Genomic DNA, 15,222 nt, shown 5'->3' with positions numbered 1-15,222 from the left:
GTTGAGAGCACGCAATAAGCTAATATGCGATATGCAATAAGCTTGAAATGCGAAGAAGAAGAAGAAGAAGTAGGGCAGAAGGTGGTAAACTGGGACCCAATATCAACTATTAATTTTAAAGCTTTATTACAAAGTAGTAAAGGTTTGGTTAGCGCCAACTCATAAATCAGTTAATAGGGTCATGTTGAATGTTCACGTGTTTCACCATTTCCTTCAAACTCTTCTTGTAACTTACAAGTACAACATATCATTACAGCATCCAATGATTCGAAGTGAATGGATGCAACACTAGCTCCACTATCAATGTGGAGCAGAGCGGCAGGTAAGCGTCTATGATAAGCTCCTAACTTGGTATATGGAATAGATCGTTAGTTGGATGGAATAATGGATTGTCATCATCAATTAAATTGATCAAATAAATCAAGAGTTATTATTGAATTAATTCAAAAAGTCTTGGTAGAATGCCAAGGACGCTAATGAAATTCAGTTTTCATTACATTTGGGATTCCATCCAAGTTCATTTTTAACACGAAAAATCCTCCAAAGTTCAAACCGCCTCCGAGAAGCCCAAAATCCCGCCTGGCAGATGTACTTTCGTTGATAAATGGCCGGACATCAACAAAGTAAATGAAGGTGGGTTTAACTTTACGTTTTGTTTGCTCGAGCGAGGTCAATTCGGTAGGCAAGTTAAATAGAATACGACGGCTGCCATTTCCACCTCCAAATAACCGGCTCGAACAGCTTGAAAGTGCCATTACAGTCGTAATGAGCTTCTTTTGTGTGATTGTTGTCGAAATCCCAGAAAAAGGCTGGGGAAAAGCGAATTTGAAATGTAGCCAATGAATTTTGTTCCCGGAAAAGTCCCACAACTTCCAACAGGCTTACAACAACTATCAATTTACCGTATCGACTCGCTTGTTTGTAAACAAGCAAACTTTCCACCGGTTTAGAGCTTTGTCTTGTCTCTTTTTTGCCACCTCTGTGTGGCTCTGCTCCGACCGACCGACCGACCGCGGAGGAAAAGATAATTAATTATTATGACAAGAGATTACCACTTGTAATGAGTTTTGACCTGCCGCGGTTCTGGAAGCGGAGGAAACGATGGAGTGTGAACTTTGCGTCCTTGTCGTCCTCCTGCTAATGTCAACGATAATGGCATTGGTTTGCCCTGCCCTGTCCCTGCAGAAGGTCGTCATCGTCGGTCTTGACATGAAAGGCACATTGTACTTCCTCAACCACCACTGCCGAGCGGAAAATGCCGTAACAATAGACTTGTGGGAAATGATTCTTGGCAGATAGAGGTACCTACCTCCTCGCTTTTCCGAGCGCGTGAGGGTGTATTTAGAACTGAGACCCTGCCACCATTAAAAGAGATAACGGTTCTCTTTTGTTTTCCGCTTTGAAGCAGCAATGAACATTAGTTTTTTTTTCCTCTCATCGTTGAAGATCTGCTCCATTGTCGCAGGGGACTACGAGATAAGGCGTCCTTTTCTTGGAGTGAATTCAAGAGTTTGTGGTGATTCTTTTAATTAAGATATTTATCCTTTGGTATTACGTCCCCTTTCAAGTACTTTGATTCAATTACTCTCATGGGAATCGGGTGGGCACCATGGGCGGCTTCAGAACGATAGAAAAGGGGCATGATTCGAGTCAAAACCAAACAACTCAATGAAAAATTCATTCTAATCCCCCTAGATCCACCACTGGGTGGTCACATCACAAAGATTATTTTAGTTCGGAGGATTTCCGTAATCAACCATTCGCACTGGTTGAGCTCGTTTGTGTTGCCTCACTTCAATGGAAAACAGAACCAATAACACTCAACAAAAATAACGGACATCGTGATAAGTACACAATCAACGCTCAAAATTACTCGCAAAGGTCACTTTATTTTCACGAAACTCACTTTCTAATCAAGTCAATAGTATCAGCAATGTTTCCTTTTCTACTGTGTCCACAGGCAGCGACCAGCAGATGAATAGCTGCGTCCAAAGTTTTCTTAACGTCTTCCGGAGTGCCAACAGTCGGGTTGACTTCCACCAGATCCACGGCAGCCAGCCGACCGGTTTTGTATGCGTCTTCCATAATATAGATCCCCTCTCGGAGCGTCAATCCACCGCGGACACCGGTCCCCGTGCTGGGAGCCTCCAGCACATCCAACGAATCAATGTCATAGCTCACATGAAGACTCTTTTTCCCGTCGGGATCGATCCGCTCCAAGGCCATCTTCATAACGTCCTTGATTCCATACTTTTGCACTTCTCGCATCCCGAAGGCATGGATTCCGAACTTTTCGATGATTACCCGCTCATACGGATCTACCGAGCGCAATCCAATGTACACCATATTCTTGATCGAAATGATCGGCTCCTGCCAGTCCATCCCCGGAATGTACGGCCAATAGTCCGCCAGCTCCTTGGCCAAAAGTGCCACAGGCATTCCATGTATATTACCCGACGGAGACGTTGAGTTCGTGTTCAAATCGGCATGCGCATCAACCCAAATGACACCGACATCGCTGCAGTGCTTCAGATGGCCATCGATCGAACCGATCGCAATGGCATGATCACCTCCCAGCGTCAAACACAATCGATCGTCATTCAACACCTGAGTCACCCGATGCGAAAGCAGCTTCGTACAGCTCGCCACGTGCTCCAGCTTCTTCATGTTCGTCGCCATCCGTCCGGGCAGGTTCAGCGCTTCATACTGAATATCTCCGTAATCGCGAATGTCCAGCTTGTGGGAGATTTCCTGAATACTGTCGATCAGTCCGGCTTCGCGGATCGCTTTCGGTCCCAATCCGACACCCTTCTTGCGTTGACCCTTCTCGAAGGGCACTCCGACGATGCCGATCTTCTCGTAGTTGATGGTGCTAAACCTATCCAATCCATCGGTGGACAGATTCCGGCTACCGATCCTTAGCAAGTTTACGAGATGCTTCCTGAACAGCATGGTGATGTGAATGCAACGCCGTCCGGATGCTAACTAAGTTGAGCGACAGTGAAGGAAAACGATTCCAGCAAACACCGAGATAACCTTTTACCACCCGGTAAAGACTTTGATTTTCGGTGTTTTGGTGAAGCAGCGCAGCTTATCGCATCCGAGCACGTGTTACGTCACATTGGTTTTCGCTTTATTTCAGCTGACGATGCTGAAAGTGAAATCGATGACGCTGTGGTAGGCAGTGCTGCATGATCTTCACAGCAGGATCGTTTGTTATCAGTAATTTGGCTGGAATTCATGGACTCACTACAGATGGATGATGGATGAACGGAAGAAATTAATGAATGGTTCAAACAAGATCGAAGGATTTGTTTTGTGGTAGGGGAAATGGATGTAATGTCGGCCTAAATGCCCCTAATTTGGGCCCATACATAAATTCAGCAATCGACTAAATTTTCAATAGCGACCAAAAATATCCATTAGTACCGTGCCATCTAGAAAATATTGATAAAGAGCAGATTGAAATGACCGTTAGCTTTACAGTTTTTTTTTTAACTAGTTCGTTTATTTACTAGGCTCAGTCGTGTGTGACACTTTGCGGAGCCAAAATCAGTAATGTTTGGTTTACATTTTAAATAGCAGTATTTCTAGGTTAGTATTGGCTACCAATTACTCGTGGCGGGCTCGAGGTTAATAGGTAACAATTTCAATTGGAAGGATCTAGGTAGGAAACTGGTTTCTGAAGCCTCCTTCAGATACTACTCTCGGACGGTTGACCAAATCCTGGCTGGGCAGGGGCAAGTAGCACAGGAACAGGAGGATAATAAGGCTGGGACACAATGGCGGGAAATTGTTTGGAAAGGAGGGGATAGTCACATCAAACTCTAACATCAGACAAACAAAGGAATTCGTAGATCGCTTGCATGTAGGGAAGATCACGAGCTTTACAGTTCATCTTGGTTAATACGAACTGTTGTTTTAAAGCTCATAAAAATTTGTACAAACAAATTTTTTTTTGTATTTATGTTTATACTGGACATATCTAGATTAACATTTCAAGAGGTCCTGTTTGCATGTATCTATTAATTTTATGATTCATTCGATATTATAATTGAGTAACTACAGTTTTGCAAACATGCTTCATCCTATTTGAGCTGAAGTGGTTTAAAGAAAAAAAAATGCAATCTTCGTATTTTTCTTCTTTGGCTATTATGCTTCAACTAGAACTTTACGCATGCTCTCAACTGAGGGGATTAGAGGCAAATTTTAGTCTTTCGTTAATAACTCAGCGGCAAACATATTCCTTGATGCGGTTGCTATCTTGCACGATAGATTATAACCTCCTTTATCAAACTATGTAGCGTAAATGGTGTGAAATTGGTTGGTAAAGCCGTGATTATCAAAAGAGAAATTCTATAAAGAGAATCAATCAAAATCACTTGTACTTTTGAGGTCTTACACTGTTGTTAAGGGAGATTTCTTAGGCTGCACCATTTTTGCATTCGTATATTGTGTGGTAAGCACAATCATACCCTCATCCGACCCGAAAATTCTTTGACTGAACCGGAATGAGAACACAGCCATCTCCAGCATGGTCTTAATTTTAGGTGTGCTACTTTTCCCACAAATCTAAGGAAGTCTCTAAAAGATGTATTGTAATACATATCTACCACATATAATCATAATCACAGCAGTGAAAGTTTTTGCAACGATTTAAAAAAAAATTGTGAATTTTTTGATTGAGCAATATCTTGAAATATTGACCATATCTCAAATTAGTGGCTTCAATAAAGTTGTTCTCAAGATCATGACCTTTCATGTGCTAGACAAATAATTTCAAAATGTTCTCACTATGTGGCATAAGTAATAGTAAGGTCTTCCGTTAGCTATATTTTGAAAATTATCTAGAAAGATCACGATTTAAGTTTGAATATTTCCGGAACAGGAACAACAAGAAGTGATCAGAAATCGATATTTGATACCGTTTTTGAATAAAGTAACAGTTGTTAAGAAATTTGAGAAGCCAATCAATAGAAGACACATGGTTCCTACGAGTTTCCGGATTCCTTGGGTCATTAACTTGAAACTTTACTATCCCTAGTCCGATTAATCATGTTTCACTATGTTCTATGCGTCCCGTGATATTTCTTGGCCCATTTATTTGGAAAAAACAAAAGTTTTTTGTTTGTGATGATGAAACGACGAAAGCGCTTTTTTAAACTAAAACTCAAACATAAATTGGGCAAAACTCTCACCACTCCCACGCAAACCAACACCACCATCAGAGAGCTGGTGTTAGTTTACGTGGAAGTACTGAGAGTTTCATCAAAGCAAAGTTTGTTTTTTTTTATATAAAAATACATTCATAGCTATGAAAAATCAACCTTGATTTAATGTTAAAGTGCATTTAACAAGGCGTTTGTGCTCAGCTTACTTTTTAATTTATAATTATTAATGATAAGTATCTTCTGGCTACCACTCAAACCTATAATTAGATTGCATATTGAAACATATGTTTGTTATTTACAAAAGAAAGTAATAAATGTTTAGAACCGAGTCTAGGATCATTTTCTTTTTGCAGCTAGATTTTTGTTTTCATAGAGATTACTGACGTTTGGCGTACGCACTCTACGGCACGTATACGTGTACGTAAAATGTTTTCATCATGAAAAAACACTTCATAGCGGAAAATATTCCTGATGAAAACAAATCACTGACACAATCATACTTTAGCATACATCTTTATTGCTTTCTTTTCGTCGATTGACTTTCAGCTACAGGATCAGGAACCAAAACTATATGCCCAGATATTTGTGTTCTTGCAGCAAACCAGAGTAATCCAGAGTAATTATGAGTAACTCTGAGTACAAGAGGTACTCCAATGAAAGCTGACTTTTCCTCGGTAAGATCCATTAAAAATTTTACACGGAAATAAGAAATTGTCAAACCATAAAATTTTGTATCGATCGTCACAGACCAGATATTATTTCATTTTTTTTTTATAAAACCGGTTTAATGCAACCAAGCTGTACTTGTATCCAGTGCTGCAAAATCTCGACAGTTCACGAACATGTGCAGATTTATTTATTAGCTAAATTTTCAACGAAATTAAATGACTTGAGCAAAACAATTACATGGATCCATTTTAGTGAATAAGTATCTACGTCCTGAGCTACTTGGATAACAATAATGTGACACAGAATGTACTAAATTAAACTTTTTGTTACCTGGCGAATCTTTGTCATTGACGAAAAAATGAATGAGATTTTAACAAAGGTTTTTTTGAGGATCAAGTCTGTCAGTGACTATGTGACGAACAATTTAGTCAATATCGCGCGAAAGTCTGTCAGTGACAATGACAAATCTCAGCACTGCTTGTATCTGTCATTGAAACTGGTATAATGCTACATTAATTTTATTTTCCCTTATTTTGATTTTCTTTTAGAACTCCTGCGAAAATGGATTAAAAGACTTACACTGTACACCTTTAAACTACCCATAATTCTGGATCAACAATAAAAAAGAGCCCATCAGCATTTGTAAACCAACCATTCCAAAGCCCATTCCTCACAAATCGAAGGCTGCTCACACAAATCAACACCATCATCGTGTAGGTGGAAGTTTCCCCTATCCGATGATGGTGTTGGTTTGCGTGGGTGGCCTTCGCTTTGTGAGTAAAGGGCTTTGGAACGGTTTGTTTACAAATGCTGTTGGGCCCTTTTCTATTGTTGATCCAGAATTGCATATCTTTCCCATATGGATATTTTAACATGATTCACGGCCAGCCGTATTTTTGTATTGCTGCATGATTTTTTCGTGAGAAATTAAATTTAAATATGAAATAATGAATAATGTGAAGCGGAATTGTAAAAATTGTGTAGTGGAATTGTTTAATTAAATTAAATTAAATTAAATTTTCAAATTGTGGTGAAAACTTGGGAATGCAAGACTCGCAAAGCGATCCTGCAATCTCATTCTAAGCGACAGGTAGGCTCCACGTTCCCGACTAGTTACTACATAATTTCACTGCTGTTAACAATGGTCAGCGTTGAACAAATTCTACTTTCGTACCCGTAGATACAAACAGCTCACAAATTCAGCAAGTAAATGGAGCTAACTATGCTGGTAGAAATCGAAATCAAGATTCTAACGGAAATTTAAATGATTTTGACTTAGAAAGCATCATTGATACTAAAATTGATTTTTAACAGTAATCATTAATCGAGATGATTAATGATATGCTGAAAACAAGCTCTATGTTTGATGCCATTCAAACTGGAGTTAAGTTTGCGATCAATATAGCCATGAGTTCTTTCTTCGTTAGAAACCAAAGTTTTACAAACTAATGCTTGATAAACTACCGTTATTATGCTTGGTAAGCTACCGAAAATTAATGTTGGACACCCACTTGGAAAATTCGACGTGATCAGGTTCAAAAATCGCAAAATCGTTGAAATTGGCTAAATCGACCGTGTGCAGTGTTCTCAAACGTTTCCGTGAGTGGCATACTATTGATCGACAGGATCATATCAAGCGTCGTAGTGGAACTGAGGATCGGAAGCTGTTGAGAAGTGTTAGGGCAAACCCAGGGCTGTCGGATTATGATATCGTCAAGAAATTCAATTATAGCCAAAGCACCGTCAGAAGAATTCGTCAGTGAGAACGATTTCGATGTTTTCGGGCCAGTAAGCAACCAAACAGGACACTGAAGCAAAATCTAGTGGCATGGTGCCTATTATTCATTTTGGCTAAAAAAAATGTTTTATGAAATTAATAATAAGATATTATGGTGATATTTTGAATGTGTAAGTACCAAGAAAAGATTGTAAAGTTTTTGTTTAACACATAATACCTGCAAATTTAGCTTTGACAGAGTCACAATGAGTGATTTTTTGATCGCCTCAGCGCGAAGAATGATGAGCGAAGAGTGGTTGAGATAAATGACAAAATCGCTTATTGCAACTCTTATGTAGCAAAATTGGCAGGTATTATGTGTTAAACACAAACATCACAATCTTTTCTCGTTGCTTACACAAATAAAATAATATCCTAATATCCTATTATTCCATAATTTATTGAAAATTTTTTTTAGCCAAAATTAATGGAAGGTACCCTGTCTAATGGCTAAAAGACGTGCCCGGAAGTTTTACAATGAGGTTCTTATAAAGTACGAAGGATGCATCCTCATGGACGTTGAAACATACGTGAAGATGGATTATGGGAACCTTCCCGGACAAAAATTCTATAAAGCCACTGGTTGAGTTGATGTCCCTAGCAAGTTTAAATTCGTTTTTGCTGATAAATTTGCAAGAAGGCTTATGATCTGGCAAGGTATTTACAGCTGCGGGCAAAAAACCCAGGTTCTCGTGACAAACAAGACTATGGATTCTAAAATGTACGAGAAAGTAAATGACCTTCATTTTGAGTTCTCAACATTTTTGTTTAATTAAGATGGTTCCGAGACACTTCCTTTTAATGCATTTCGACGAATCCTGAAATTATTGTAGCTATCGCTTTATTCACAAAATCATTTTATTCTCTTCTTCTCGTCGAGCTTCATAGCCTGCGGCGTACAATTATCGAACGAAGAGAGAATGCTAAATTTCCTCTCTTTTCTTATGTACATTGAGGATTCGTGAGAGCCATAATGAATGGAACGCAGAATGATTCTCAAATTATACTTTCCTACTTGCTAGGTACTTCCCATTTGTCATTCACGCGTGCGTCAGTTCAGTGGTTTTTTTTTGCTCAGTCATTTGTTCGTCGCTCCTAAAACGGCTGGCAAAAATCGAGTGATTGGAGATGAAGGAAGAGCTTCCAAGAAAAGTGAACTGAAATGTATTATTTTACAGCAATTAATCAAAAACCGGTATGTTTCATTTGAAATGAATCAGTGGCGGTTGCGAAGGAGTGCAATTTAAAACGCCATTACGATACAAAACATGTTTCGAAAATGGACAAATTTACTGGAAAATACCGTTCAGAGAAGGCAAGTGTACTAAAAGAAAAACTGCAATGTCAGCAAAAAGTGTTCAGTAATCGGGAAAATGAAAGTGAAATGTGCAAAATGTGCCAGCTTAATTGTTGCGGAAAAAATAGTAAAACGCTCAAAACCTTTTACGGATGGTGAATTTGTGAAAGACTGCATGGAAGCAGTGGTAGAAGCAGTATGTCCTGCCCAAAGTTGAGTTTTTTCGCAAATAGATTGCGATTGATATGAAAAATACGTTGAAGAGTAAAGCTGCAAATTTTGTTTATTTTTCAGTGGCATTGGAGAAAAGTACAGAGATTTCAGACACTGTTCAGCTGGCGGTTTTCGTTAGAGGTGTTGATATTTTCAACGCTCTATCATCGATTCTAAACCAACTTGGCGTGGATTTGAAGAAACTGGAGCCATTATTGGTAGGTATACTTTTTTAAGCATTTTAATGAACACAACTTTTTAATCTGTTCTCACAGGGAAGTATGAGGATGCCATTGCTCATCTCTGGAGACAATAAGGCATTAACGAACGGTTCATGCAGTACCACTGTATCATACATCAGGAGAATTTGTGTGCTAAAAATGTATGGTTTAAAAATATCATGAAGGATGTCAATAAGGTCGTTAATTTCATTCGATCGAATGCTCTCAATCATCGAGAATTCCAAGCTATCTTGTCAGAGTTGGACGCGGAATATAGAGACAAACCTTTCCATACGGAAGTTCGTTGGCTCAGCAGGGGAAAGGTTCTTAAACATGTTTACGATCTCAAAACAGAAATCGGACAGTTTGTGAAACTGAAAGGTAAAGCAGTTCACCAGTTCGAGGATCAAAATTGGATGGCAGATTTTGCAGTCTTGATTAATATCTCGACACATTTAAATTATTTGAATGTTCAGTGATGACATGTAGATGACGATGATGACAATGTCTGCAATTCATTTCCGAAGGACAGTTGCGGAAGGAGTGATCGGCTATCAAGCAGTGGAGGCACAGATGCTTCGCGTTAACGACGTTAACTGACGTTCCGAAAGTGGAAGACGCTGGAACTTGGAACATCTGACCAACGGATGTGGTAAATTGCAGGCAGGACATCGTTTCGCTGTGCTAGCAGTGGACGAGCACGACGAAAGATGAATCTTCGGTTGTTGTTTCTTCGAAGACGACGCAGTGGGCGGAGCGGAACCCGATGGCGCCTGATGATTGACGGAAATGGACTCCGACTTCCGTTGCAGGAACTCGATCCGGCAGACGTAGTTTGGATGCTTCACCGTAGACGCATGGTCCTCCCATGCCTTGAGCGTGACGTCGTGTAGTCTCGTACAGAGCAGATGCTAGAGAATGGTGCTCCACGAATCGGTAGGTTACCCAAGCTGCCGAAGGATTTTTACATGCCTCTCGAACCCGTCAACCAACCCATGAAGCGCAGTAGCGAACTCCTTCTTCATACGTGCAATGTCGAAGAGTGCCTGAAGATGACGTTTTTTACATGAGATACTCGTTAGAGTAGCGACTCCTAAGCGCATCCCAAGCCAAATTATAATTAGCGGAAGTCGATAGCGCTTAACTCGATGGATTGAGCAGCTTCTCCCTTGACAGCTGCCCTCAAGTAGTGGAATTTGTGTATGTCAGGAACATCAGCGTTCGAATGGATAAAAGCGACGAAGGTATCGTGGAAGGTGAGCCAATGCAGATAATCCCTGTCAAATTTCGGAACCGAAATAGTTGGAAGCTTAAGGGGAAGCAGACCTCTCTGAAAAAAAAAATACGTTTTGATTTTTCTAAAAATATTGAAAAAAAGTATCAAAAATCTAAAAAAATCACATTTTTTCTAATTTTTTAAAGAAAATTCACGTGCAAAAACATGTTTTATAAGTCATTATGGCATAAAGTTGGACTCAAAAAACCACAAAACATCAACTTTTCGGTTTTTCTGAGAGTCCAATTTTTTTTCATGATGGGATAGAAAAAATTTTTTTGCATGTAATTTTTGACAAAAATCTAAGAAAGAAACTGATTTTCTTGGATTTTTGATAATTTTTCCCAATATTTTTAGAAAAATAAAAACGTACCGAAAATATTTTTTTATTTTTGGGCCGGTGAGCTTCCCCTTAATCTCAGAGAGAGCGGATTAGATTGAGTGGAACAGGGAGAGCGAGCGTTATTAGGTGAAGGCATTTTAGAGAGCAAATTAGCTTTTATTGCAAATAGCCGAGATTCAAATTCGCCACGGACATCCTCATGCATTGCCCTACCTTCTTCAGTCGTCGCAGCATCCTCTAGTTGCACCTGTACCGCCTCCAATTTGGCCCAGATGTTGTCGACGTGGCTCAGTCTAAGTTGTACCTGCCCGTCCAGTGGTGTTGGTCCCGTACAGCGTCGTAATTCGCAAAGAAGGCCTCTGCCCGACCCAGTGTAGCAAGCAGCGTAGCCCTCCTGGCGATGATCACGGCTTGGTCTACCATGATGGATGATCTATGACGCAGAACTGGTCGCAGGTGGATCTGTCCAAAAAATAGACCAAGGTAGACCAGACGATAGGAAAAATAGCTACTTGGAAAGTTACTCACCTTATCCAAGGCAAAGTGTGCCTTGAATTTATCAAAAAACTTCCAACTGGAATTAATTCGAGCGCCGTCTGCACTGTTAGCAACTCAGATTGTCGGAATAGGAGTAGATCGTCAGAAACATCTGCTGGATGGCGCAAAATATTGATGAAAATGCCTCAGGGGGGCAATGGTACGTTCACAACGTCGAAAACCGCCAATGATGATGAAAATCGAAGAGCTGTCTTCGTCGATCAAGGCTATTAGTTTTCAATCGATCTTCACAATAGTATGGCTTAGCGTCGGTTTCTTGATGCGATGGCGCCAAATAGCCGGACTGTTGTGGCGAAAAAGGATCGCAGAATCACCACCAGGAATTTCCCGCATGACTTATTCCAGTCGTACGGGCGTAGGCGGTTCTCCGAAGACGAAGAAGTATATGCAAGAAAAGAACCAAACGATCTAAAGGGTTCCTGTGAGACCCTGTGAAGAAATCAGCAGCAACAGCGAAACTCGAAACAATGTCCTCTTCAACACCCCAGGGATAGTGACTGCAATGGCGCAACCACAGTGGGGGATTGTTCCAGATACCGCAATGGCAGCCCAACAAACAATTTTAGCTGCAGCTTAGCTTATACAGGCAAAAATTAGCTGCATAAGGCAAATTTTGGCTGTATAAGCTAATCTGCAGCTAAAATTGTTTGTTGGGAGAGCCCACTGGAGCCATCAGACCAAAATCCTGGTCACGGCACCATTATGATCGCGCACGGGTGGGATCCCTACGTTGTGTTGTGATACGGATAAGTACGAAGACGAAGAGTCCGCATCGTGCTCTCTTGCCGTGCGGATCTATTTGCTTTTTGCTTAAGGAAGTGTTACTACTACCTAAAGCTACAACAAATTTAAACAGCACTTTTCAGTGCTCAACCTGTAAAAATTTTCTACCTTGTTCAACTCCTCTTATTCCTCTTCGATCCTTGTTTGGACCCTACCCGAGGTAATCCTTCTTGGATATCGATTTGGAAAATTCCTCTTCGATCCTTCAGATTCTTATAGTAATCTGCTTGGAAGTCGATTTGGATAAAAAATTTACTGCCGCCATGGCGCCTAAACGCAAAAGAAAGGGGCAAACTCTTGACCCCCCTTCTGAAGAAATTAATTTGAGTAATCAATTTGATTTGCTCACGGATGATGAGAATGATCCATCATCCAGGAAAAATTCTAGTAAACTGTCCCGGCTTAAAGCCAAGAAGGAAAAAATTTCCCCTATTGTGATAATCACTTCCGATTACCATGCTCTTCGCGTGGAACTTTTGAACTTCATGAAAGTTAAGTTTTCACTTCAAATTGGACGTCGGGGTGAATGCCGTGTATTGGCTGAAACCTTGGACGGATTTAAATGTCTTCTCAAGTATCTCACTGAGAAGCAGCATAATTTTTTTATTTACGACACCAAAACTGAAAGTGTGTTCAATGTCATGAAAGGACTGCCCAGTGGTGAATCCCTGGATTAGATCAAAGATGTAATGGCAAAATTACTTGGAGTTGTGCCACTTCAAGTAATCAAAATGAAAATGAAATCCCGTCCTGATTTTTATTTAGTTCACTTCAAATCTAGTGAACTAAACAACCTAAAGGCCTTGGAAAAAGATAGTCTTATGCTCCATGTCCGAGTGAAGTGGGAACACTGCAGTAAGACTGGAGGAAATTTCCAAAACCTCACCCAGTGCCGTAAGTGCCAGGGATGGGGTCACGGAATTAAAAATTGCTACATGCCAGCTAAATGCATGAATTGTGGTGATTCCTCTCACGCAAAGAACGACTGTCCTGTGAAGGAAGATTCTAAGAAATTTAAATGTTCAAATTGTGGTGAAAACCACACATCCTATTTTTGGGAATGTAAGACTCGCAAAGCGATCCTACAATCTCGTTCTAAGCGACAGGTAGGAAACGCTCCACGTTCCCGATCAGGTACATATTTCTCTGCTGTTAACAACGGTCAGTGAGGAACAAATTCTAAATTCGTACCCGTAGGTACAAATATCACCCCTGCTTCAAATTTTTCATCTATACCTGCTCCCCTCGCTGCTATCAATGTTCAGCCTTTGCTATTGCAACGGGTAGAAATCAAAATACTAACCAACATAATTATAACGGAAATTTTGAAAATTTTGACTAAGGAAGCATTACTTCTCCTAAATGGAATTTTTACAGAAATCATTAATTGACATGATTACATAATTGTTCATAGACGAATCAAACATAAAATTCTTTCTTCATTTGAAACCAAAGTTTTTGAAACTTTGGGAGTTTTTGTTGAAACAAAATTTGGACAACTTACGTTAATAGCTGCCTCTTTGCCATTCCAATGCGTAGGCCAAAAGAATTTTCTCAAGGGTGAACTTCAGAAACTTACCCGTCATAGGTCTAAATTCTTTATCATTGGTGATTTTAATGCAAAACACTGCTCATGGAATAATGCTCAAAGCAATTCCAATGGTAATATTCTGTTTGATGATTGTTCTGCAGGTTATTACACTATTCAATATCCAAACAGCCCAACATGCTTTTCTTCAGCAAGAAATCCCTCAACTATTGATTTGGTCTAACTGATTCATGTCAACTTTGTAGCCAATTGGTTACCCATGCTGATTTCGGTTCTGATCACCTTCCAGTAACTTTTGAAATTTCCCAAGAAATAATTTGTAATCCCAACAGCTCTACTTTCAATTACCATAGAGCTGATTGGGAGCAATATCGAACATTTATGGAATATAATTTCGATCCAAACATTCCAAAATGTGAGGTTAAATTCGACGATCTTCAGCTCTTGATCTGTCTTAAAAATGTCCGTAGGAGACAAAATCAAAGAACACGCGATACTGCCATGAAAGTTATCTGGCGGGATTTGCAAAAACAAATTAAAAAACGATTCTCTGCCCTGAGGAACAAAACTTTGGAAAATAATGTTTCTAAATTAGACCCGAGTTCCAAACCTTTTTGGAAACTCACAAAAATTTTGAAAAAAACCTATTCCAGCGTTTAAAGAAGGTGGTAAAATTTTGATCACAAATTTGGAAAAAGCTCAGAAACTTGCTAAACAATTCGAGAGTTTCCATAATTTCAGTTTGGGTCTTACTAGTCCTATTGAGAATCAGGTTGCTCGGGATTATCTGAATATTTTCTCTTGGGAAAATATTTTTGATGATTCCTGGGGGACTGATTTGGACGAAGTAAGGTCTATAACTAAAAAGTTTCATAATATGAAAGCTCCAGGTGATGATGGAATTTTCTATATCCTCATTAACAAACTAGCACAGAGTACCTTGTATTTCTAGGTAAAATTATTTAACAGATGTTTCCATTTGGCATACTTTCCTGATAAATGGAAAAATGCAAAAGTTGCTCCAATTTTGAAGCCGAAGCTTCTAGCTACCGTCCAATAAGTTTGCTTTCTTCAAATAAGTAAACTTTTAGAAAAGATAATTTTAAACAGAATGATGCTTCACATCAATACGAACTCCATTTTTGGCAGATGAGCAGTTTGGATTTCGCCATGGGCATTCAACTACTCATCAACTCTTAAGAGTTACCAATTTAATTCGTTCAAACTAATCTGAAGGCTACTCAACTGGAGTTGCTCTTCTAGACATAGAAAAAGCATTCGACAGTGTTTGGCATGAGGGTTTGATTGCTTAATTGAAAAAGTTTAATATTTCACTCTATATTATGAAATTAGTCCAAAATTATT

The 15,222-nt window shown here is 39.6% G+C and overlaps 1 protein-coding gene across 1 annotated transcript; it reads right to left on the bottom strand.

Moving 5' to 3' along the window:
• Positions 1-1,869: 1,869 nt before the first annotated feature.
• On the bottom strand, positions 1,870-2,980 carry arg (arginase). The gene has a single exon (XM_065223289.1). It carries the CDS (start codon positions 2,950-2,952, stop codon positions 1,903-1,905), a length of 1,050 nt encoding a protein of 349 aa, XP_065079361.1. The 5' UTR covers positions 2,953-2,980; the 3' UTR covers positions 1,870-1,902.
• Between the last annotated feature and the right edge of the window lie 12,242 nt (positions 2,981-15,222).

The sequence above is a fragment of the Ochlerotatus camptorhynchus genome, unplaced genomic scaffold (assembly GCF_037179485.1).
Source record: "Ochlerotatus camptorhynchus isolate MF236.1 unplaced genomic scaffold, CSIRO-AGI_Acam_v1.1 ptg000017l, whole genome shotgun sequence".
In the NCBI taxonomy this organism is placed as follows: domain Eukaryota; kingdom Metazoa; phylum Arthropoda; class Insecta; order Diptera; family Culicidae; genus Ochlerotatus; species Ochlerotatus camptorhynchus.
This window is presented reverse-complemented; position numbering and strand designations above follow the sequence as displayed.